Source organism: Phaethon lepturus, unplaced genomic scaffold (assembly GCF_000687285.1).
Source record: "Phaethon lepturus isolate BGI_N335 unplaced genomic scaffold, ASM68728v1 scaffold7879, whole genome shotgun sequence".
Classification (NCBI taxonomy): Eukaryota; Metazoa; Chordata; class Aves; order Phaethontiformes; family Phaethontidae; genus Phaethon; species Phaethon lepturus.
This window is the reverse complement of record NW_010562703.1, coordinates 6972-33358: the sequence shown is the minus strand read 5'-3', so window position 1 is coordinate 33358 and position 26387 is coordinate 6972. Positions and strand designations below refer to the sequence as shown.

At 36.4% G+C, this 26387-nt stretch overlaps 1 protein-coding gene across 1 annotated transcript; it reads right to left on the bottom strand.

The window, feature by feature from the left end:
* LOC104626436 (vacuolar protein sorting-associated protein 13A-like) lies at positions 1-26367 on the bottom strand (the record flags this gene model as incomplete). The annotated part of the gene is made up of 21 exons (XM_010294360.1): positions 1-118; positions 942-1074; positions 7551-7687; positions 10382-10496; positions 10586-10787; positions 12148-12290; positions 13095-13189; positions 13739-13874; positions 17254-17316; positions 17676-17847; positions 18538-18644; positions 18869-18996; positions 21034-21091; positions 21535-21615; positions 21850-21909; positions 23084-23143; positions 23478-23587; positions 24283-24384; positions 24658-24753; positions 25758-25800; positions 26324-26367. Coding segments are annotated over 21 exons (2203 nt in total), but the record flags the coding sequence as incomplete, so codon positions are not given.
* Between the last annotated feature and the right edge of the window lie 20 nt (positions 26368-26387).

The following is a 26387-nucleotide window of genomic DNA, read 5'->3' as shown; positions in this document are numbered from 1 at the left end:
TTGGGCATTCTTGCATCTGTAACAACCATAGCCCTGCTAAACTCCACTTTTACATCCAAGGGCTGCAAGATATGTTGAGATGAACATTTCAGTTTCCGAGCCTCTTGCCAGTTTTCATCTACAAGAGCAAAGAAAACCTATGCTTTAAACACTGAAAAAGATTCCTTCTCATTATCACAAAATGCCACACACATCACAAAATTAAAGTATCTGATATTAGGTAGTATATATTGCTAAAAATTCAGGTGACATGATCTCTTTTACAGCTCTATCAATACAAGCATACTATGTAAGATCCAAATTTCAGACATACAAGACCAGTTAATTTCTACCATTCACATCTAAACAGGTACTCCATCCATGCTGCAGAATTCTAAGGGCCCAATTCTTAACATGCATGGTTCAGGCTCTGGGAGTTTAGGCTCCGGATTACCCTCTGGAATCAGGGGGTTAAGAATTAAATGCTTAAGACTTCCCTGGTTCTGACTCTTTCTATACTGGTAGTTCCCAAACTACTACTAAAATTTTCCTTCAGAAAAAGTCCTTTGTGAGGACTTTGCCTTCACAAAACAATCAAACTTACAACTACTCATGGATTCTGCTTTAAATTTGGAGGGAAGTAAGGAAAAGGCACTGAAGGAAACTACCATAAATAAATTAACTACACTCATATTTATTATACAACAAATCAAATGAGAAGTCTTCAAAAATAAGGGATTTATTGTAAGTTTATTTATTTAGCAAAAGCTGAGGTTGGAATCTAAAGCCTAAAGGTACCTTTTAGAAATTCGTAACATGTTTATAGGACTGAATTTAGAACATGAGTTGGAAGAAGTATGTTCCAAAGATTCTCCACTGTTTCAGTTAAAAATATAAAAGGTACATAAACCACCAAAATATTTTTACTTATGTAGAGAAAGATTACTTTCATGAATACTTACCATGTTTGCTGTACAGTAACTGTATACTGCTGAGCTGGATATCAAAACTGTCATAAGCTCTTGACATTATATCCTCAATAGTGCTGTGTCCTACTTTGAGTTCTGATAAATCAGAACGACTTTTGCTTTTCATCTTAAAAACAGTCACAAAAAAGCATAAATCAATTTCAAAAATATTCAAAGCACTGATTCTACAAATATTTGATTCGACCATGACAAAAGATTAAATTTAAAGTCCTCATTATAAGGGCACATAATAAGAGTCTTACAAACATCACAGCACAGGAGATATCTAAAGTTAGTAGCCTGTATGAAAACGAAAAATGGAGAGTATTAAACTCCGTATCTTCCTCAAGGAAAGAAACAAAATAAAAAAATAATTAAAGTCTATGAAGTTTTACACAATATATTTTGTACAGAATAATTTCCTTCAATAAGTGACTCATACCCTGAAGTATAAAGTCTCAAACCCTTTTTAATCAGTAAAGTAACTTTTAGGGCGTTTTTATATATAAAAATATCACTGCATTAGTCATTTCAAATATTAAAAGTTTTTTAATACTGTTCAGTTTAGTTGTGGCATTACAGTGTTACGTATTAGTCAGACAGAGTAAAAGGAAAAGGGGGGTTTGGACCGTTCATCAATGTTCAATGTCCTTCCTTCAGTATCAGCCAATATTCCTTTCACTCAGCTTTGGGATGCCCATACTTCTTTGGTATTTCGCACTTGTATCTGGCCTCTCTGCTGTTCATCTCTGATGAAATGTGGCTGTCATCCTTAAATATCTAATAAACTTGGATCCCTATCTTTTTTTGTCAGACCCAGATAATATACAAGCTAAGGTTCATAACTGTAAAACAGGTTTAAATACTAGTGTCTAAAACATAGCGTTTCTTTTTCCTGTGCTATTGAACTATGACTACTTTACATTAAAAAACAACTTGCAGATTGAAATTCAGAATTACCAAACTAATATTGTCTGTGCAACCCTAATTAAGTTCGCTTATGTATCTGCATTGAGATACAGTTTAATTTTATATGCCATTTTCCCCCTTGGGGCTTGACCTTATCCAGTAAACAACTGAGGAAAGGAGACTGTTTTCTATTAAACATACTCATTCAATGAATGACGTACATCTCACTTAAGCATATGTCAAAGTGAATACAGAATTATTAATCGTATCCTGAGAGGCACGTAATTTCTCTCTTTTGGTATTGCTCAATTCCTTCATCTTGCTTTCAAATGTCTATTAAAGGACAAGAACCAATTCAAGAATCACATTCAGTATGAAAATTACACATACATTTTGGAAAAAAAAAAATCTCACAGACACATTTACTGGACTCTGGTTTTGAAACGTTTTCTTCTATGTATTATTCTGAGAGTAATTTCCTATGGGTGGAGTAGAGGAGGTAGGTTGTTTGATTCCCCATCTCCATTAGATCTAGGAGGCTGTCTGAAGCACTCAACCAATATTGAGTTGAGGCAAGTCAACCAATATACACCAGATTGATTACTGAACTCTACAAAGTGCCTGTAAATGATGAGCATTCAGAAGAGCTGGTAAAATTATTAGTCACTGAAATATGTGACCTGGTTGTAAATCCAAATTATTTTTAGTATCTACACAGCAATGTTTTTCACTAATTCCACTTTCTGGAGCACCTCGTACATTCTTTTTCAACAAGGCTAAGTATAAGGTCCTACATCTGGGTCGTGGCAGCCCCCAGTATCAATACAGGTTGAAAGCAGCCCTGCTGACAAGGACTTGAGAGTACTGGTAGATGAAAAGCTGGACATGAGCCCCCAATATGCGTTCACAACCCAGAAGGCAAACCGTATCCTGGGCTGCATCAAAAGGCCAGCTGGTTGAGGGAGGTGATTCTGCCTCTCATCAAGATCCCACCTGCAGTACTGCCTCCAGCTCTGGAGCCCTCAGCACAGGAAAGACATGGACCTCTTGGAGAGGGTCCAGAGGAGGGCCACCAAAATCATCAGAGATATGGAACACCTCTCCTATGAGGACAGGCTGAGAGAGTTGGGGTTGTTCAGCCTGGAGAAGAGAAGGCTCTGGGGAGACCTTATTGTGGCCTTTCAGTACTTAAGGGGGTTATGAGAAAGATGGCGACAGTCTTCTCGGCAGGGCCTGTAGCGACAGCACAAGGGGGAATGGGTTTAAACTAAAAGAGGGCAGATTTAGATTGGATAGAGGCAAGAAATTGTTCACAATGAGGGTGGTGAATCACTGGCACAGGTTGCCCAGAGAGGTGGTAGATGCCCCATCCCTGTAAAAATTCAGTGTCAGGGTGATGGAGCTTTGAGCAACCTGATCTAGTTAAAGATGTCCCTGCTCATTACAGCGGGGATGGACTAGATGACCTTTGAAGGTCCCTTCCAACACAAAATATTTTATGATTCTAACTGAAACCCACATGCTCAGAAAGTCAGTCTGTGGCAGAGACAGAAAACTTACTTCAAAGCTTACAGTCTTGCTAAAATGAAACATTTTGTTATTAAAAAAGCAGGTAAGGCAATCTAAACAAATAGTAAGTGGCAGAATCATTCTTATCCAGAGTGCAAGTAAAAAAAAACCACTAAATTGCCTGTATACACATAAGATAATTTGTCCTGAAAGAACACAAGTTCACCAACGAGTAAGAAGATTGATCATATGTAGAAACAGTCTCTTCTTTATAGGGATAAACTGTAACTTTCAATACATCGAACTACCTTTTTGACTCTTCCCTTGCATGAAGTATCTCAAACATATCTCTAATTTTATCCAACTTATTTTATGAATTGCCAATATGTTTACTTTTCTCATTTTAAATTAAACTGAATAATTCTTCAGATAGTCAGTGACAGAGCTGCAACAAGAAGCCCGAGGGCAATCAAGAGAGACTTCAGGGCCTTGGGACAACCGGTCAAGGGATCAGGGGCACAAATAATGTTCCCCTCTATCCTTCCAGTTGCCAGGAATGATGAGGAAAGAAACAGGAAGAGCCAGCAGATCAACACCTGGCACCAAGCCTGGTGTCACCAGCAGTATTTGGGGCTTTTTCATCGTGGGTCTCTTTACATAACACCAGGCCTGCTGGCAACAGACGGGGTACACCTGTATCAAAAGGTGAAAAGGATCTTTGTAAAAGAGTTAGCAGGGCTCATTGGAAGTGCTTTAAACTAGATCCAAAGGGGGAAAGACATAAACCAGGCTTGCTAGAGGTAAGCCTGGAGGTGGCATGCCAATGTCTGAAGGACAGTGTACTAGCAAGATCCTTTGGTCTGCTGTCTCGGTGGAGGTAGAGTATGGAGATCCATATGGCAGCAAAGACTCAAGGGTTATTGATGTGTTAGAAACCACAGAAGCACCTGAAAACCGCCACATAGGAATTAGGGCTTCTCCCCTGCAAAAGGTGGTGGGATGAACTGCAGTGTACCTACACCAAAGCATGCAGCATAGGCAACAAACAGGAGCAGCTGGAAACCACTGTGCAGCAGGAAAACTATTATTATATAGTTGCCATCACAGAAACATGGTGCCATGACTCGCACAGCTGGAGTGCTACAATAGATGGCTATAAACTCTTCAGAAGGGATAGGCAAGGAAGCAGAGGTGGTGGGGTAGCCCTGTGTGTTAGGGAGAGTTTTGATTGTCTAGAGCTTAATGATGTTGACAATAATGTTGAGTGTTTATGGGTATGAATTGGGGGAAGGCCAACAAGGCAGATATCGTGCTGGGAGTCTGTTATAAACCACCCGATCAGGATGAACAGGCAGACACAATATTATGTAAGTAGCTAAGAGAAGTCGCTAGCCCTTGTTCTCATGGGGGACTTCAACTTACCAGATGTCTGCTAGACATACAGGAATGAGGAAACAGTCTAGGAGGTTCCTGGAGTGTGTGGAAGAAAACTTCCTGACACAGCTGGTGAGTGAGCCAGCTAGGGAAGGCACCCCGCTGGACCTGTTACTTGTGAACAGAGAAGGACTTTATGGGCAATACGACGGTTGGAGGCTGTCTTGGGCAGAGCGATCACAAAATGATAAAGTTTCCAGTTCTTGGAGAAAGAGGGGGCTCAGCAGAACCGCTACCTTTGACTACCAGAGGGCAGACTTCGGCCTGTTTAGGACACTGGTTGACAGAGTCCCTTGGGAGACAGTCCTGAATGGAAAAGGAGTCCAGGAAGGAGACATTCTTCAAGAAGGAAATCTTAAGAGTTGCAGGAGCAGGCCGTCCCCATGTTCCAAAAGCTGGCAGGGAAGAAGACTGGCCTAGCTGAACAGAGAGCTTTGGCTGGAACTCCAGAAAAAAAAAAAAAAAAAGGAGAGCTATGGCCTTTGGAAGAAGGGGCAGGCAACTCAGGACTACAAGGATGTTATGAGGTTACAGAGAGAAAATGAGAAGGGCCAAAGCTAGACCAACTAGAACTTAATCTGGCTACTGCCAAAAAAGACAATAAAAAAATGTTTCTATAAATACATTATCAATAAAAGGAGGGCTAATGAGAAAATCTATCCTTTACTGGATGCAGCGGGGAAACATAATGACACAGGATGAGAAAAAGGCTGAGGTACTTTATGCATTCTTTGCCTCGGTCCTTAAGAGCAAGTTCTCCAGGTACCCAGCCTGCTGAGCTGGAAGACAGGGAGCAGAATAAAGCCCCCATAATCCAAGGGGAAATGGTTAGTGACCTGCTATACCATTTAGACACATGCAAGTCTATGAGGCCAGATGAGATCCACCCAGAAGTACTGAGGGAGCTGGCAGAAGTGCTCACCAAGCCACTTTCAGTCATTTATCATCAGTCCTGGCTAACAGGGGAGGTCCCAGTTGACTGCAAGTTAGCAACAGTGACGCCCATCTACCAGAAGGACTGGAAGTAGTATCCAGGGAACTACAGGCCTGTCAGCCTGACCTCAGTGCCAGGGAAGGTTATGAAGCAGATCATCTTGAATGTTATCATGCAACACATTCAGGACAACCAGGTGAGCAGGCTGAATCAGCATGGATTTATGAAAGGTAGGTCCTGACTGACTAACCTGATCTGCTCCTATGACAAAGTGACCCACCTAGGGGATGAGGGAAAGGCTGTGGATGTTGTCTACCTGGACTTTAGTAAAGCCCTTGACACCATCTCCCACAGCATTCTGGCTGTTCATGGCTTGGACAGGCATACTCTTCACTGGGTAGAAAAAAGCTGGATGGCCAAGCCCAAAAAATTGTGGTGAACAGAGTTAAATCCAGTTGGCAGCCAGGTGTATCCCAGGGCTCAGTATTTGGGCCAGTTTCTTTATAGTATGTATCAATGAACTGGACAAGGGGGTCAAGTGCACACTCAGTAAGTTTGCAAATTATACCAAGCTGGGCGGGAGTGTTGATCTGCTGGAGGGCAGGAAGGCTCTGCAGAGGGATCTGGACAGGCTGGATCGATGGGCCAAGGCCAACTGTATGAGGTTCAACACGGCCAAGTGCTGGGTCCTGCACCTGGGTCACAACAACCCCATGCAACACTACAGGCTTGGGGTAAAGTAGCTGGAAAGCTGCCCCGAGGACAAGGACCTGGGGATGCTGGTTGACAGTCAGCTGAACATGAGCCGGCAGTGTGCCCAGGTGGCCAAGAAGGCCAACAGCATCCTGGCCTCTATCAGAAATAGTGTGGCCAGCAGGAGTAGGGAAGTGATTGTGCCCCTCTACTTGGCACTGGTGAGGCCTCACCTTGAATACTGTGTTCAGCTTTGGGGCTCTCACTACAAGAAAGACATTGAGTTGCTGGAGCGTGTCCAAAGAAGGGCAACGAAGCTGGTGAAGGGTCTACAACACAAGTCTTATGAGGAGTGGCTAAGGGAACTGGGTTTGTTCAGTCTGGAGAAAAGGTAGTTGAGGGAAGACCTTATTGTTCTCTACAACTGCCTGAAAGCAGGTTGTAGCAAGGTGGGTGTCAATCTCTTCTCCCATGTAACAAGCAATAGGACAAGATGAAATGGCCTCAAGTTGGGCCAGGGGAGGTTTGGATTGGAAATCAGGAAAAATTTCTTCCATGACAGGGTTGGCAAGCATTGGAACAGGCTGCCTAGGGAAGTGGTAGAGTCACCATCCCTGGAGGTATTTAAAAGACATGAAGTTGTGGCACTTAGGGACCTGGTTTAGTGGTGGACTTGGCAGTGCTAGGCTAATGGTTGGACTCGATGATCTTAAAGGTCTTTTCCAACGTAAATGACCCTATGATTCTAATGACTGAAAGGTAATTGATAACAAGAATAATAGCAATATTAAAAATAAGAAGACTATCTAATCATGTAAGTTTACTATTCTAAGGTAAAAAAAATTGTTAGACATTTTCCACATATCAATTCAAAGCATCAACAGTGGTTTCATTCCACAGGAGGATTATTTTCTAACAATTCTTATGGGTTGAAAGAATCTACTGAGAAGAGCTCAATAATTTCTGCCTTGACTGGAAAGCAGTTTAAAATAAATACCTAATACAAAAACTGCAAGAGGAACTTTTACTTAACTAGTACCATAAAATTCCAATTAAGAAACTGGAAATCACATAAAAGCCAAATTATCATTTTCAGTAAGTTACTTCATTAGGTAAATACATACCTTAAGACTACCAAGATCCAGAAGTATTAAGTTTGACGTACTGTCATAGAATCCTTTTTGTGGAACAATGATGTATGAAGCCATGAGGTTAATTTTGAGGTCAAGAACTTTCTGGGTTTCAATAACATACAACAATCCTGAAAAATAATATAATTTGTAAATATAAACCAAGTAATCCATACAAAAGCAAAGGAATTAAAAGAAGGTATAAAAGGAAATTCATGTCTAACTTTAAACGAGCTGTGAATACTAGCTAAGTTTAATTGCAGGTACAAATGCTCTTCAGATTTCTTCTGTACCAATAGCAATAGACAGCCTTTAAAGAAGCACCAAGTAGATGAACTCATGGTAGCTAACAATGCTAATGGACAAGTAGAGACAGTAACATGATGCATGCATGTCCAAAAAAAAAATTTCATACTGACCAGAGATGAAGTGTGAAGAACTGGAATGCGTACTGTAACTTGGCGATTGCTGGGTTAACCTATTGTGGTCTGTAGATTCAGAAATTTAATTGTTCTAGAAGTTCTTATTGGGAGTATCCAACTGCACTGGCCAAACTGGTACTGTTTTAACTATTGCGATACTGAAGTTTACACCGATTCTGCTGACAAGCATCTCCATCTTGAGATGCTGAAGATTAGCAAATATAAGGTCTTACAACAATTCTGTTTAAAAATCATGCAATTAGTTGGGAAATTCAGACTGTCAGAACATTTGAGATCAAATTCTGGTTTTTGCTCATCTGAAAAGGAATTAATGGTCTTGCTTCACATTAGCATTGACAACTGCCTTAGGATGCAGCCACAGCTCATGAAATATTTACAGATGCAATGAGCTGATGATCACAGAAGTAGAGATAACAAATTATGAAGATGACAACATGACACTGTAGCACAGTCACATTGGTAAGAAAGCAATTAAAACTGTTCCAACATTATCAAAGGTTGTGCTGCCACTAGAGCGCTAGATTAGCCAGTGAGGAACTGGATGGCAACCACATATCAGGATTTGCAAGTTAAAATACCTTGGATTAATAAAAAGATTTTTTTCAGTTTTCAATGCCTAACTGTATTGGAGTGATGTAGAAAGTTCAAGAAAATACCTTCTTTTTTTCTAAATTTGGGAAGGGAACATAACTGAGTCCATAAATTGAACTCTCGGAAACTAAGCTTTTGTAATGTCTTTTATGGTGCTGAAAATCATAACCATTTTGGTGTAGCAAATTCCTTCACTTCTGCAGTTCACAGTTCCCCAGTATTTTCCAGCTATCTTCTACTGCGTAGAAGAAAAGTGTTAAGAATTCTTCCCTGAGAAAGAACTGCAAGTCTGAACATATTTATTATGTTGATATAATTTGAGGTTTTTTATTCTACCTCTGAGATTAGTGTAGTCCCCTGCAACAGAACATTCTGCAGATCAAATCTTCTTCACCTGGTACTTTTGTAAGTCTCAGCCAAGATTTTCCAAGCAATGCACAGCATATTGTTAGAGGTTTTCATCAGGCTTCTCATTTGTGAGTGGAACAAGCTTTTAGAATGTGGGCAACTCAGCATTCTTGTGAAGGTTAAGAGTCACTGGATATACTTCTAAAGTAATGCTATGCCTAAATTGTAATAGACATATAGAATGAGTTCATATTTCCACCAAAAATGAATCATGATCAGAAACAGAGTATTCGGTGGTAATGAGCAGAGAACCAAACATATTGAATCTAATAAAATTTTTATAAAATTAGTCTCAGGAATGAACTGTGGTATCAACATATTCAGTATTGCTGTAGAAGTTTGACAGAAAAGACAAGAAGTTATATACCTAACTTTGACTGGTTAATCTGACATTAATCCTTAATTAAACAGGTCAAAGAACAACTAATGAATAGAAATATAATAGATACCTGATTTAATTCCTGCTACCAGCTTGATAAAAGCAATCAATTAAAAATACATTATGCTTGAGTTTTCTGTAATTTCTTCCCCATATTATGACTGAGTATTCAAATTTTTTAAAGGTACAATTTATACCTTAGTACGTTACCAATTTAAGTGAGGTTTAAAAATTTTTTTTTTTTTTTCCCCTTTTAAAAAGAATTTATATATGAAATCTCCCCCTAGCATCCTCTCCCATCCACAGTCAGAGACAGGACACTGCGCTAGACACACCTCTGATACAGAAAGTCTCAGACACCCTTACTGGAACAAGTTAATTCCAAAAATCTCAGTGTTATTCTTAAAAGATTAGGTTAAAATGAAAACTAGAGGAATGGCTTTAATGCTGAGTAACTGGAAGACAGACAAATATAGTTTATATGACTTGATCTGAATCAATCCAGATCAAAACCCACATTCATCGAGGAATAAAGAAAGTAGAACACACCTATACAAAGGCACATAGTGTCCTGAAGAGAAAAGTCTCTGGAAAGGATTTAGGGGTTTCATTACAGGACCAGTATCTCAGTATCAGTTTTTAAAGAACATGAAACAATTAAGGCCATTTAGATACTCAGATGAACAAACCAGAAAAGCTGGAAGTAACAAATTATTTTTAAGCCTGTATGGAGTACAACAGAATAAATAGTGAAATACTATCTCAGGGTGTGGAGCATATTTTACACAGAAAGTTGAAGTTGAAAAAGATACAGACATAAAATTATCCAATACCTAGAACAAATGCTTTGTAATGAGATGAGATTGAAGAATTCATCTTATTTAAGTCTTGTGTTAGAAAGCTATGACTTGGATCTATGCGTCTCCATATGGAAAGATAGTATTTTCATACTCCTAGAATCTAAAAATTGTCTGAGTGCAATAAGAAGAGCATGCAGCACTTGCCTGTTGATGTTTTTTCACGGAACTCTTCAAGCTTCATCAGAGTTGCTGATGTCAATTGCTCTAAATGTACATCTTTCGGAGGCCTGAAGAAATCCACTAAGCTATTTATTGTCATCTATTAAAATAAAGCAAAAATAATTCATAGCAAATTTACTATTAAGTAACATTTTTCAGGATTTATAACTTATTAAAATATTTACTTACTGCATCATATACTATTTCCAGTGGCTGTGATTCTATTCTAAGCCTCTGATCTGCTTTCTCATCCAAAGGATTAGTCTCAAACATTATGCTTAGGAGTGAGGTACTCTTGTCCGTGTAGACCGTTCGAGAAGATAGGAGACGGGGTGTACATTTTTCTCGGGACATGCCTGTAACTTCAAGTGAGGTAATTTTGGTTTCAAATCTGTAAAGAAAGGTAAACAGCATGTTCAGATGTAATATCCATCTGGCTTGATAAAATTAGATGGCAAGAATATAAGGAATGACTGAAAGAAAAAAAACACACCAAAACCAAAAAACAAACAAAACAACAGCAGCAACATCTCTCTGCCCTACCTCAAGTATAAATAGCTTAGTCTAAGGATATAACATGTATATCCATGTGTTAACTGTTTTCCATTTCATGGTATTTTGTGTCTATTAGCCACCCTTGAGTAAGTAAGAAAGGGGGTCCAAGTTATTCACTTCATACACTTTTCATGAGGACAAGTGTCAAGGCAGGAAAGAGACATACAAACGGGAATTCTGTAGTATGAGCTCATGAATTAGATAACACAGTTTGTATCGGGGAGCAGAGATACAGCAGAGAGGGAAGGGTTCCAGTGCAGAGAAATAAAAGAAACACCACAAGAGAAGCACCAGATTAACAGCCTCAGTAATCTGAGGCAGTATTTTTTTAGGTGTGTGTTGGTGGTTTGTTTTTTCCCCAATACCCTGTCCACCTCTTTAACAGCTCTCAGTTGAAAATCATTACCTCCCAACACTCTTAGGAAAGTGTTTCACCGTAAAAATGTAACATTTTTTCCCTTCTTCTCAGTATGATAGCATTATTAAGGCCATTCAATTGCACAGGAGTACAAACAGAAAAGCTGCAAGCAAAACTTAAAAAAAAACCCTATGCATAAAACGCAGCAAAATCAATAGTATCTTAATATCATACACAGATTATACTAATAAGCCCCAAAGTAGAGGGCACAAGGTCTAAAACAGGAAGGCTACCCTCTCCCAGAATTTCTGTTGTTACATTTGAAATGAAAATAAAGTATTTCCTATCACTGCTTTTCATCACCTACTGTTGAGAGAACAAAACCAAGCCAAAATCATCATTACAGATGGCTTTCTTCTGCAAAGCTGAAAGCTCAACTGAAACTGTCAGTCATGTTAGTCAATAACTTTTCAGTCATGTTAAATACCTACACACAAGCAGTTATGAGATCAACTTGCTCAGATTAAATTTCAAAAGCAGTAACAGTCACTTTTCAAAGCAAGAAACAAGTTCATAACCGGATTGCTTGTAACATAACGATGAAAACTGAAATAAAGGAGAAAATCTGTATTGGAACAAACAATTCTGAAGATGGAGAGAACTTAATCACGGAAACAGTATTCATTCATTTTGTCCATCAGCTGCAGGATGATTCTGCTCCCAAACTGCACAAGAAATGCTGGTGAAAAATGGAACATCATAACAGAGCCTTAAAATGCCTATTAGCTGTCATCAACAGTTCATGAGGAACAAAATCGGTTTGATAGAGAAAGTTCACCTTATTGCTTGTGCACCTGGTCGTTGGGTAAATACTGTACTCAAGCCAGTTAATGCAAATTCTACCAGCTCAGGAGTTTGCTTGTTTTCTCTTATTGATATAGACATGCTTAGTAACTTCACAGAGAACTTCATGGCTTCATACTAGATATGCAGGAAAAACAAGTGTATTATAAAATACATAGTGTACATTTCAGTACCATTTACAAAGAGATAAAAGCACAAATACCAGTTTAATACTATTTTTCTAGTGCTATAAATAGCTTGTATCATAGCTGCTGTTAAAAGTCATTCCCAAATAGTTATTATGAAGAGACAGGGTTAGAGTAAGAGTAGACTATGCTTACAAACATATGTCTTTGATGTTACTACACCACATTTTGAGATAAAAGGCCTCTAACACAGAGTTGAAAGGTAGTCCATTGTACTGTGCACGGTACCTCACATAAAGATAACTTATCAGACTATTTCTCAATGGCTCAAAAATTTTGCTTCTCCCCACTACAGTCCTTCAATCACCTCTTTCCTTACGTACTCAACTACCTCGTCTACTATCACTCAAACAATATTTAAGATTCCAGTGAATCAGTTAGTGCACCTTCTTAAAAAAACTTCTGAGTATTGTAAAAGGATATATGAAGCATTCCATAATTTACACAATACACTACTTACATGATTTTATTCGAGCTTGAGCAAGCAAAATTTCATTCTGAACTTTTTCAGAGTATCCAAAATAAGCTCTGTAACCACCTGCTTGGAAGTACATCTAAGGATGCTCCGCTCTGCACAAAGCCAGCGTGCAGTAACTTAATTAAGAGGTGTCAGAACATTATTCAAATAGAGAGATAGAGCTTCAACTAATTTTAGAAGTGATTTCCTATCATCTATAGATTTTTGTTAGTAGATAAAGCTACCAATTGTTTGGTATCATTATCTCTTATGACTTACCGATTTTGGAAGTGTTGGATCCACAGCTGTTTCACTGTATCCAATTGCTGCATAAAGTTTAGCCTTCTCTTCAGGTGTCATCAACTCTTCAAGACCTGTCACATTGCAAGAGGTTAGTTAAACTCAGTATAGGTATCTGAAAAATGCAAATACTGTTATACACTTTCCAGTGCCTGGCAGCCCTATAACGTACAGTAGATACTATTAACATTGTCCTGAATTAGTAAAAGCAAAAACCCTGAGGTTCAAAGCAAAGACTTGAGTCTCTTAAATCGTGCTTTAAAATGCAGTTATACTTTTATTCTGACCTACTCTATTTCCTAGCTTGCTAACTATAGAAACAACCTTTTTGATTTACTTCCATGTTCCACAACCTTTACTAGGTGCCCTGTACTTAAGTGAATCAAACTCTAATACACTGCATGAAATAGCCAAATTACAAAATAAACAGAAGTAAAATTGTTTACATTCCAGTAACTGCTATTGTTTTCTAGCACAACTTCATCAGCAAAAAAAAGGCTAAGAGAAAATGTGAACGTCAATAATCCGATAGCCTAAGCAAATCCAAAGTTCCATTGCTAGGGACCTATTATTCTAATAAGTAATTTTTAATAATAGGAAAAAAACCCAACAAATTAACATACTTGAACCCTTTACTTCTTGTTTTTGTTCATCCTTTTTTTCACCTGACCAGCTCCATATCCAACTAAACCAGCCACCAGAATTTTCATCATCTTGTTTTACTCCTGGTCTGTAGATTTTTAATCCAGCTTTAGTTGCCTGAAATTTAAAAAAAATACTCAAAAAAGTAATTTTCTTCATGCTTCTTTCTTCATTTACATAAGAAAAATAGAGACCCAAGACACACTCCAACACATCAAAGCATCATTAGACAACTATTGAAGAGGCAACTTGGTATTTTTTAGTTTTTCTTTAATAACTTTTTCAAGTACACAGTGCATCAGACCAATTCTCAACTGCATAAAATCAATCACCTTTCTGAACAAGAAGAGCAAGCAAAAGGTTGTTGATTTTAAGTCAATAAATGTTTCTTACACAGCAGATTTTCCCCTAAATAGCCAGCACAGGCCAAATCTTAAATTATCCCTATATTTTTCATTTCAAGACAAATGTCCAAAGCAATAGTAAAAAAATCATTACTCTCGTAATAAAATATTTACTCTAAGGAATATAGAAAGCTATTCCTGGATCTGATACGTCTAACTATTAACAGTAAGGAAGCCCTCCCTTCTCCCACATTCATTATTTCAACATCTGGGGCATGTCCTGTCTGATGCCAATGACGATTCCAATATTGGGTCCTCACAGAAAGTGCAAACTACATCCAGACTTGAAAGTTTAGCACAAGGGATGACAAATGAATGTCAAGTGATCTAAGAGACAGAGGAGTTCTCAAAACTCTAGAGGACCACATAAACTAATTATATTTCTTCATGACTAACACGATCTGAAAAGATATAAACACTTGCAGATAAGCCCTGAAATTAGAAATGCTCTAGTAAATGTGATACCCAAAGTGAGTGAGCCAGGGATCCACTCTCAGCATTCAGAAAACCCAAGATCTCTCTGCAACACAATTAGGGAAAACAGCTGGCTATAAATCAGAACTTTTTATGGACTTGTCACAACTATCCACCTACAGGCCAACAGAATGCAGGACTCACCACAAAAACATAAAGGCTTCTGAACTGATCCTATTGATTCACCTCAGAGAGATGATGCAGCATGTCAGATAAACAACATAAGACCTCAAAAAGTTTTGAACAAAATCTTCCAAAGTCCTCTTTATTAAGGCTACCAAGTCATCAAGCAGATATCACAGAGCTAATGGTCCAAGGAAAGAAAGGACAGAGCCTTAGAAAAAAAGGCTGTTAAACCTCTGAAATTAGACGTTTCTCGGACACCAAGGAGTTGGTTTTGAGGGACAACTGCCATGGAGAAAAGGAAGTGATGCTTAAAGCTATGATTCTCAAGATGTCTGAAGCAGCAGGTGGCACCAGAGTCCAAGGTAAGAAAAGCTACAGACAGAAAGAAGTGGAACTGCACTTCTGCAAGGATGAAGAAAATATTTGTGCAGTATGAGAATTAAAGAAACTTCCTTAAGAAATCCTCTTGAGCTTTCTCCGTCCTCTATTTACAATGGTTTAGTAATGAATACAGTCATCGTCTGTGGGAAGATTACTCAGCAAGGTAAACTGTTTTGACTAAAAGACAGGAAGAATCAAGAGCATCATCCTGTGTTCTGACTTAAGTGAATTGTCTAGAAAGTCTTCCCTAGATTGAAACCACAAAATTTCTCAAGCTATCTGACACAAAGACTTAATGTTTGGCTCACTGAAGCTGGTGTTTGGTACTTAGGGCACTAGTGATACAGATTAAAAAGTGGCCTAAGCTTTGGAATATAAAGTTCTTTCTACAAAGTTCCAAAAAAATCAGATGATACTGTGTTTACAAATGTGAGTTCTGGGGAACTCGATTTCAAGGTCTAGAGAAAAGCAAGCCCTTGAAATTAAGCTCTTCAGGTATGTTTTTAAAAAGTAAAAAGCTTAACAAATAGTAGAGTCCTTTATGCGGCTTTACTCAGCCCACATCTAAAGGCTGCTCCTTTAAATTCCGTCAAGATACCAAGATAGTAGTAGATTTGCCTCTTACAAGTCCTTTGAGACCTTTTTCAGAGGCACGACCTGATAGTAAGACAGATGGGTTCTGACAGATAGATGGAGGTAGAACACAGTCTATAATCACTGTGACCTGATTTTCACTACTTGGAAATAAATTCAGAGAGCTAGCTATCAGGTCTTTCAAGATGATTTTCTAACACTTTTCAAATGCAAGGCTTAAAGCCCAAACAAATGAAAATTCATTTGCTTGCAACCTACTTATAAGCACTACAGAAACCTATCTTAAAACTCAGGACTGGGAGGTGGTCAGGAATGCAGTATGACATAACCTTTTGTAAGCAGCATGATCACACTAGAGAAAATAAGAATAAAACTAGATAGGAAATTCGTTGGGATCTCCCTCACCTTGCAAAAAATAGGATGAAAAAGATAAAACTGAAAGAAACTATATGGTACAAGATACATGCCAAAGGAGCACTAAAACAAAACAAAAAACCCTTCTTGTGAAAAGCACTCCAATTCACCCAAACAACTAAAGGGGACGAACATGAACGTGTCTTCTGATTCTGTAAGTCTGAATAACAATCATACAAGCATCCAAATGTGGATGTACATACAGACAACTAGGAGAAAAAACAAAACACATTTATGGATTCCTGTTCAGAGTTTTGGTTTAGAAGTACCATATCTATCACTGCAGCAACTGTGTTCACACCATAGTTAATACACTCCACAAACAAAAAAAAAAAAAATCCTTTCAAGCACTGCTGTGAGAAATGGCTGATGTTCATGAAGTTTAATTGTCAATACATTATTTCGTATTCTAAACTTCAGATTCTGATTACTTTTTGTCACATTGATTATTAAGATCACCTCACAGATTTCAGAAAACCTATACAGATTTCACTTCAGTTTCCTGGAATGATGCGCAGATACTACACTGAAAACTCAGAAGTACACTAACCTAGGAAAAAAAAGGCTAACAAATTAAGTGTAACTAGTCAAGTCACGTTATCTCGCCTGTGATTATCTACTTAAATGTGTTCTGCATTTGCCATATTCCAAATAACACTTGCAAATAGTAACAAAAAGTCAACATACTACAATACAGGTGTTCAGCCTACATGATAGCATATCAGGAAGGAAAAGAAAAAACTAAGGGGGGGGGGGGGGGCACGTAAAAGCCTGAAGCTTTGGGGTATAATGACTTCCAACTTGACTTATGCTATCATCCTTTGATCATGTTTTCCACAGTAGATCTTCCTCACCAGAAGTAGAAAGAAAAATTTATCCCTGATCAGTTATTCTGAAGAAGCAGTACATGGAGCTATTTAATTTTTGCTTAATTACAAACTGAAACTAACTATGCCTTATAATAACAAATGTGAAATACAAGGAAAATAGCAAGACTGTTATGATGCACAATTCAACCACTAGGACTAAAATTCACCTGCCTAAGATCTCCAAAACCTCATGTTGCAGTTATTCTTAGACTCGCTTAAATGATGAAATTTTACCTCAACTTCTGCTTGTTGCCTTGCTAGAGTGATGTTAAAAATATCCAAGGCCTTTTCGAATTCCTAGAAAGGAGGAGAGAAATTATTTTTTGACAATCGCATTTAGTTAGATTTCACAGCTCAGTTTTACAGGAAATGACACTAAACAACTCTTTCAGTGCAACTCGAGTAAATTTGCTTAAGCTGAAAACTTAAAATAAGCCTGGAAAAGAAAAGCATCAGTTTAAGTTTTTCTTCACTGCAGTTACTAATTTAAAAAACTATCTGTTTGTTACTACTACTCACAGAGAAAGGTACCTGATGAAGTTGCAAGTCTGGCCAAGTTATTTTAACTTAGTACTAACTTAAGAACATACAAACATTAAAATTTAAGAAAATAGCAAGATGAACAATATTTAAGACTCTAATGGAAAACGGCTAACCTCTAACAATTTTAAGATTTCTTCATTAGGTTTTTTTGACGTTATCTTTGTTTTATACATCTCTTTATAGTTCTTCACTTGTTTCCTATGGTGCCGAATATGTTCCCATGACCACATTTGGAGCTTAGGTTGAACATTTACTTCAAGGATGCCATAAATAACATATTTCCACCTAAAAACAAATACAAATTAAGTACAGTTTACATTTATTTTGGTATACTGAAAAGACACCTAAAGCGATGCAGATCCCCACTAAATACAACTTCAAGTCATGAAAGAGTGAAATCCCTTGTCTAATATCACACTTCTGATCAGTAGAGGAACCCTAAGGATTTTACTTTTTTCCACACGAAGTTGACAAGTTGCTATTTCATAAAATTAAAAAGTAATCTTGTATTAAAATGTCCACAAATATATATATATATGCGTGTGAATAATCAAAACGTATCTGGAAGGAATCTTCTGAAAAGAAATCAAGTATCTGCCATCCATGTTGAAAAGATTTGCCTATTTTAGATAATTGCTATGTTCTTGTAATAGTACCTAACATGTAACTGGGTCTCCTTCATTGAAAGAAAGTTAGGATACTAAAATACTATCAGACTTAAGTTTCCAATAATGGTCTTTAAGATAGCAAATGCAGGTTATAAAATATTGTGTCCTTACCTTAGGTTTGAAGTCCTCACCAATGTTTTTTAATTACTTCTAGTTTAAGAAAAACAAAAAATACCACAAGAGAAGACTTTTTTTCAGAAGGAAATGAGTTAAATGAGCTCTAATCTCCTTAAGTAAGAAACAATCCCTTGGTAATCATTGCAAATTAATAACTAACAAGCTATTTTCAAAGTCTGAGGTAGCCTACCACGTCTTGGCATTGTTGTGCAATGGAACATCAGGTCTGTACTTCCTGTATGGCAGATTTCGCGTCATCATATCAATAGACTCAAGAAGCTCCATTACACTGAAATACTAAAAAAAAAAAAAAAAAAAAAATTCAAACTGAGTGTTATTGTCTTTCTGAGAACGTGAATCAAGCTTCTGTTTAAAGAGAAAATAACTTACAAAGAAAAACAAGACTATAAAGTGTATCAATTCTGCATGTTTATTACAAAATTTCAGACTGCTTTTCTTACTATTCTTGCAAACTAACTTTTTTACCACATTATATATAACTTCAGAAAAGTAGTTTATACCTGTGGCTTATTGAATTCAACAGTTATATCCTGTAAATTTACATCTAAATCCATTTTCGGTGATGAAAAGTCAACATCAGATCGAGGATTCATAAGGAGTTTGGCTCTAGCTGAAATTGGGCGGAATACTAAAAACCAGAAGTTGATAGAAAAAGAACAATTAAATTATTTAAGACAGCTATAAATGATACATGATACTTATCAGCTCAAGTTATGCCAGATTATTCATTTAAAAATGATCAACTTCAAAACATGAAGACTTCATGAACACAGCTTAAAATATAATACAATCTATACTGAATTTCTAGTTTCATTCTGGCAACATTTGTGGAACATTTTCAAAAAATTTCCTGTATGCAATATTGCATGGCAGGTATTTCAATTAATAGTTTATATTTGCAACAAATCTAACTTTTTTGGCTATAAGCTATTTGTAGGACAAGACAGTTTCAAACCAAGCATTTATTTCACTATAATAATCCTTCTTCCCTAAGGATTTTTTTTAATGTTGCTGATTTTTCACACTGTTTGATAAATTATACTCACAACAGTGGATAAAACCAAACATTCTACATTTCTATATCCAAGCCCAAGTAAGCATGGAAAAAAGTCAATATGGATCCTACATAAAACAGAGCACATGACATGAGAAATGTTCAGAGCAGAAATGTTTTAACTGTTCCACAATTTGGCAATATCAGGCATTCGATATAGCCTTCAGAAGCCATATTTCGTGCAATTTTTCCATCTATTTCAGCAATTGATCCAACAATAAGAATTTGTGTATTACTTGAATTTGAATAAATCATATTTTTATTAAATGAAGTTCCTTTGATTTCAACAGAAATCCTGATTTACCATCTGCATACCAAATATTCTAAATTCACTGAGAGGTTCATTCAAGTGGAAATAGGCATTTTTGCAAGGTGTAACAATATTTACATTAATTTATCTTTGTTTCATTTTAAGCCCTGTATTTCTTGTGAAGCTTATTTTACTTTTATCTACACATTTTATGTGGTAGCATTTATTTAATTTTCTCCCTGTATTTAGCTTCCTAAATTTTATTTTCCTGAACTATGTGTAAGTATTATGCTTGCATTTAGAGCAAATGACAGAAGCAGACTTTGTGCTTACTACCTTTCTAACAATGTCCCAAATCTAAAGAGTTGCTCCAAAAGAGCCAGAATTTACCACAGAGTATCAGCATGATGTAATTCTTTAACTATCTGCATCTCTGATGGCAATTCTAAATTTTAAGTGTAAATCCTGAATCCTGACATATTGCATACCATTTTGAACTTCTATGTAAAGTTTTAGACAACTGATGATGTCTAAACTTATTTTCTTGTAAAAAGAGTCAAAGCTAGCAACTGAAAAAGATAGATAACAAATCAGAAGAATTACTGGCACTCAAATAAAGAGATACAAAAGGTGTCCTCTTTCAGGCAAAGGCAGCAAGAAAAACCCATAAAATTAACAGTGCCCTTTTTAACCCTGGCTATAGCAAACTGAGGACTTGTTTGCTAGAGAACAAGCGACTTCAAAGGTCATTCTGTCTCGCAAGCAGTTACTAAACCATCACACAGATGCACATGAGAAATAAAAAACATGTATTTTCCATCCAATGAAAAAGTAAACAATCACCACGTTTGAGTGGAGGCAATGCGACTTTCAGACTAATGTAAGGAATACTCAAAGCAATGCAACTTGCAATATGGCAACATTAAAAAAAAAATGTTTCAGATGTGTGATTACTGTTTCCACCTCTAATGAAAAAAGATACACTTCACATATGGCAAGTAACCTCAAAAATGTTACTGTGTTACTCAAACCAATCTTATTCACAAAATTTACATGATGCACATAGTATTGCTAAACTTTTTAAAATAAGGAAGTATCAATGGATGTCAACAATGAGGATTTATGTATGACATTCCATTAGAATGAGACGTGACTCAAGACTCGTATCTTAATCAAAGCCTTTTTATGGCTACAGCTATGGTACAGTAATCACTGTCAGGCAGTTATTCCTACAAAAGAACTAAACTGCATTCCTTACTAAGATTTTTTAACAACAGCCAAAGCAGCAACCTCTGACAGGCATTAAAAACAATGAGTAAAGTATACATGCGTATCACAAATAAAAATAAAATACCACTTACCAAAATCATAACCCTCTGGAACTACGTTGTGGCTGGCAATGCCCTGTTTTAAGTTAACCTACAGACACAATGGAGTTAAAAATAAGTTGCAGTTTTATTTCATGATAGTTTTAAAATATGAAGTGTTAGCATTTTAATACAGGTTTCAGATAATCCCTCTGATACACAGTACAACCCAAAATATTAATCTACATTTTAAATAGAGTAAGACTACTATTTTTAGCTAACAAAATCACTGAACAGGAAGATGACCATATTTTGTGTATAATTTTGTAACTGGCAAAGGACCTTTTTTTTTTTTTTTTTTAAACTTCCTCAGATGGGTGTTGTACTTTCACCACAAAAATCTTAATATTTACCATTTTTCCTAAGAACACTATTAGTAACAAGAAAATTCTCCAGGACATTGACATAAATCAAAGCAGAACTGAATGTGAAGCATGCTCCATGCTTCACAGTATAAGCTAGAATACTAGATACATTATCTCATGCTTTACTTACCAACGATTCATCACAACCACCATGGTAGAACATCTCCGATTTCACATTCCAGTAAGCAAAAAGGTTATCCAGTCGTACAAGCTGAAAATACAACAGAACACATGTATTAATACCTAGAAATTTTAGATTAATAATTTGGTTTTCACAAAGTCTGGATGAATAAAAATATTCAGAATGCTCCTTTCAGACTACACATCCTTTTATTTTAGAGCCTATACAGTCATATGGTTTCTTGATTTCACCTTCTGTGGAAGGAACTCTAATTCATATTGCTTTATTAATAATTCTTTCTTTAGCGTACAGTTTATACTGTACCTTGTAGAACAACTTTGCAGTTTCATCATGTAAACATGGATTCCAATTCTTATCCGACGTCTGAAATGAGAATTAAAGAAAGTTATTCCAATATCTATAATACACCAACATTCTATCATCAATGAAACAAACTCGGGAAAAAAAAAAAAAGAGAGAGGAACGTCATCATAATTAAACCACACTGAAAATAATGGGATGCCATCTTCTGATTTAAGATGACTAAGCCATTATTTTAAGTGGCAACTTGGTAAGGCTACTTCACTCCCACCCCCACCAAATACATACATGTATGTGCAGTGACTGGTAGGCTGCACACAAGAACCAAAAGCTTCTTTAAAATTCTGTTTTCAGTATTGAAAACTGTTTCTCTTCACACCAGTATTATTTTTAGGCAGGCTCTTTGAAAATAAATAAACAAGGGACTAGAATTCTTTTATAATTCTGGAAGTAGCATTTCAGTTTGAGCCCAGCAGAAACATTATATGCTATTACACTTTTTCAAGGCTAATACGCATTTCAAGAGTGCAGTAGTAAGAACACCAAAGCTTCTGTTCACTATGAAAAACTGTTTAGGGCAAGGGGCTGGAAAAAAACTTTCAATGTGCTAGGAACAAGCATTCATAAGACAAGTGTTTCATTTAAGGACGTAACATTTACTTAGACATATTTTCTCCAAGATTATCAGTTACACAGCAAAAGCTACCAAATAAGAGCAACTCAGTGGAATCAGCATATTGCTGCTTCTAAGTAGTCTTCCAGAAAAAAAATTCATAGTCTGTGATGACTATTACTAGCACTTTAAGGTGGAGCTTGCAGATCAAAGAATGGAACTACAGTTTGAAACAAGATGCCATCCTCTTTTTTTTTTTTTTCCCTTTTTTTCCCTCCCCAATATCAAGTAGTAACTTCCTTTCTTGAGGCTCATAGCAGTTTCAGTAAAATATTCATAGATTCTGAATAGCTCAGATCCAGCAAAGTTTGGTACTTGGTGCAGCAGGCAGAAGAGTAAGAACTTCCTCCCAAAGGTCTGTTTAAATGCTAGCACTTTAATGGCACCCCCAGACACAGTATTTATGCTGGATTTGATAAGCAAAGTAGTTACCATAACACATTGCTCACGATTATGGGTATACTTTCATTAGACAGCATGTTACTAGACAGTACACTAATACACAAAAATGTAACAACTTATCAGTATGTATCATCACAATTTTTAGATGAAAAGTAAAATTACCTGCAAACTTAAATTCTGCAGTGAAATCCCAAATGACAAGGGGTTATTCCGATTTGTGATCTAATAGAGCAGGGGGAAAATAAAAAAAAAAGGATTATCTTATGCTATGCTCTAAAGTTAGATTTGGAAATAAATAGCCAACAATAAAAAAAAATAGAGCAAATATCTGACAACTATATGTTCTTTGTACACAACCATATGCTTTAAATATTTTTATGATTTGGTACAAGCTTTTTTCAGTTTTCACTTTTTTTTTGTTAAAGACTGAAATTTCCAAAACTTTAATAGGATCCTCTCAACATGGAAAGCAACTAGGAGAAAAGAAATAAGAGTGGTTCCTAATTTTATATTACAGTGCACAACCTCTCATGCTGAGGTACACAAAAGTACTTACATCATCTTCATAGCGAATATGGATGTTGGAAATTTTCACCTGAAGATTTTTGATAACCTGAGTGACTAGTTTTTCTACAAAAGTGTCTTGTTTCTCTTCTTTTACTTTATCTAAGTTAAAGGAAAAGCATTTAGTATTTTGTTTGCATTAAAGTATTTTTAAAACTACTAGAGAAAACAATAACATAATGAAGTTTGTATGATAGATATTCACATTTTCTATTATGTTGCACTCTAATTGTATAAAAACCACTTCCATTCAGTATAATCTATAACATCTATATCCTCAGACTAGACAGTTTCATCTTTATTATCTGCTACATCAAGAATCAGGTTGTTCAAAATTATGACTTGTACCCACTGATACCCAAGATGGCCAATACATATTTCTTGAAAGTACCAAAAGTCGAATTTAAGACAGTAAGACTTAATATGTATCAAAGAACAAATTAAACAGAATCTTTACAAAGGTGTAACTATAAAAATTCTTTGCTACTCTAAACAAAGTTAAAGAGTTTCTTATGAAAGAAGAGGAAAGAAAATGTCAGGCAACATATGACACAAGCAAGCAACATTTCAAAAGCCTTTATAAATAACAGAACGCATCAATGCTTGAACGTTTCTATTTTCAGGATGCCTGTTCTGCAATATTGATGGCAGCTATACCTGAAAATCTGTAACTAATAGGTTTTTAAGTATCAAGAGGAAAACAGGAATCTAAAACACTTTAAGTGACAAATCCAGCATCTTTCTGGATTAAACTTAAGAAAGAAATAGCATCACTTTCATTAGTGTTTCCCACTTACCTTGGTCAGCTATTTTTTGCTTTGCTTCTTCTATCCTTTGCAATTCCCTTTGTCTTGCTTCCAAGAGCTGCCTGGCTTCTTTTTCAGCATCATATTTTATGCCTAAATAAACAACGTAAAAGGTATAATAAAAAAACGTTGCACATTTTTGGAAGATGTGAAAATTACTGCTTTTGAAACCACTTTTTGTTAATAGCAAAAAAGCAGGTGACTAAGTGTAGAAAGTAAATTTAAAGACACCCTATACACATTATCTAACTGTATTTGCTAGGAGTATATACTACGAATAAAGCTCATAAAAACAATACCAAGCCATTCCAGATACTTCTGAAATCCCAACAGTCTACAGTCACTTTTTTCTTTATATTAACTTACTGGCTGTGGGCACAATAAGCAAATAAACTCCATCAAGAACTGCCTCAACAGGTTGAGTATAAAGGTTTTGCCATGGTATCTGTAGGTTAAGTTGACCTACAAACACAAAAAGAAAAAGTTTGAGGTATACAGTTAAGTAGTTCACTGGAAAAAAAAAAGATTAGAAAGATAAGTGACATTAATTGACACAAAATCTCTGAACAGTGATTACATTGAACAGAAGAAACTGTGCATCCGAGGTACATTTCTTTGGGTTGTTTTACACACCACACAAATGAACATGAGGCAAGTTTTTCTATGAGCAGAACTATTAAGTCTACGGTTCCTCTCCTTACTCCCTTAAATTATATTCCTTCTTCCTAACAGCAACCTCTCTCTCCTTGAAAATCCACTACAGCACCCTCATAAACCAAAAAAGCATGAGCAGCTCATACACAATCAGTTAGCTAAGTACTCCTAAAACCAGCATTTTAAAAATATGTATTTTTCTTTATTTTTCTGTGGAAGACAGGCTTTAAAGTAAGATGTATGTTTTGTGAACATGGAAACCCTGTGGTTACAGTGTTTCTCATTCTTCACACAAGTTCCAATTTTAGTAAGCTATGAAATCAGTCACAGGAAAATACCTACTTCCAGGATAGATTTAAGGGAAACACAATAGCTTCAGACTTACTTTGCTTTAAGAAAATACTAATTTTTAAGGACAATCAACTTGCAATGAGAAAACTTTCCATATTAACAAAAACAGGGGAGGAGGACTGAAAGCGAAGTGGAAGGCAAAATCATTTGTGGAGTCTTGCTGAGACAAGGTATGAGATCCAGACCTGCTCAGCTGCTCATCTTTGATATGCTGGGTTCTTATCTCATTAATATTGAAGTGATTAGACAAGACTCCAGTATATTTTAACTTTACCACCTCAGCTCAAGACAAGGAGATTCTTCAAACATTTTTTTTCAGAAAAGTCAAAATTCAGAGCATACAAAGCATGCAAATCAAGGAAACTAGGAAAATAACTTGCTTAGTTTGCCTAGAGCCACTTGCAAGGAAAAGTAGTATGTTTAATAATTCCTGCATGGGTTTATGATAAAATGCAACTTACTGATATGTCCTGCTTTAACTTTAAACGGCACATCCAGCTGACTCTGAAAGATAGTAGTTTAGAACATTTAAAGGTCACTTCAACAAATGTTCCCATATAGGAAAAGAAGATGATGATAACCGTAACAACAAATTTACCTTTTAACCACTGGAAAAAAAACACTCAATATAAAGGAACATGCAAGTGTTTGGTTACTGGCCTAGACTATTAAGCCATGCTAGGCTAAATACATTCCCAAGAGCAAGTGTCTAGCTTCATGAGCCATAGAAAAAAAGTCTTTCAGTACTGCTTTTGAGCTAACCATGTTGTTTTAGCAATTGCTGAGGGTTTTTTGAAAAACAAACAAACAAACAAAAGCAAAGCTAAATGAAGCCAGCATACACCTTCATCTTTACATTTAATTTCAAATTAAAGTAATTAGAGAATCCACACAAGTGCAGAGAAAACAGAACAGTAGGTTTTCACTTAATGCATCCTTAAATAAGAACCAAAAAAGCATGCACAACCCAAAAAGTTGTTCAGGAATCATTTTTCCAACAGTTTTATATTTATTTTCACTAACTTACCAATGCATTTTCTTTTATTTCAAGATTCTTCAGTGCTACGGCTCCTAAAAATCAAAGAAGCCAA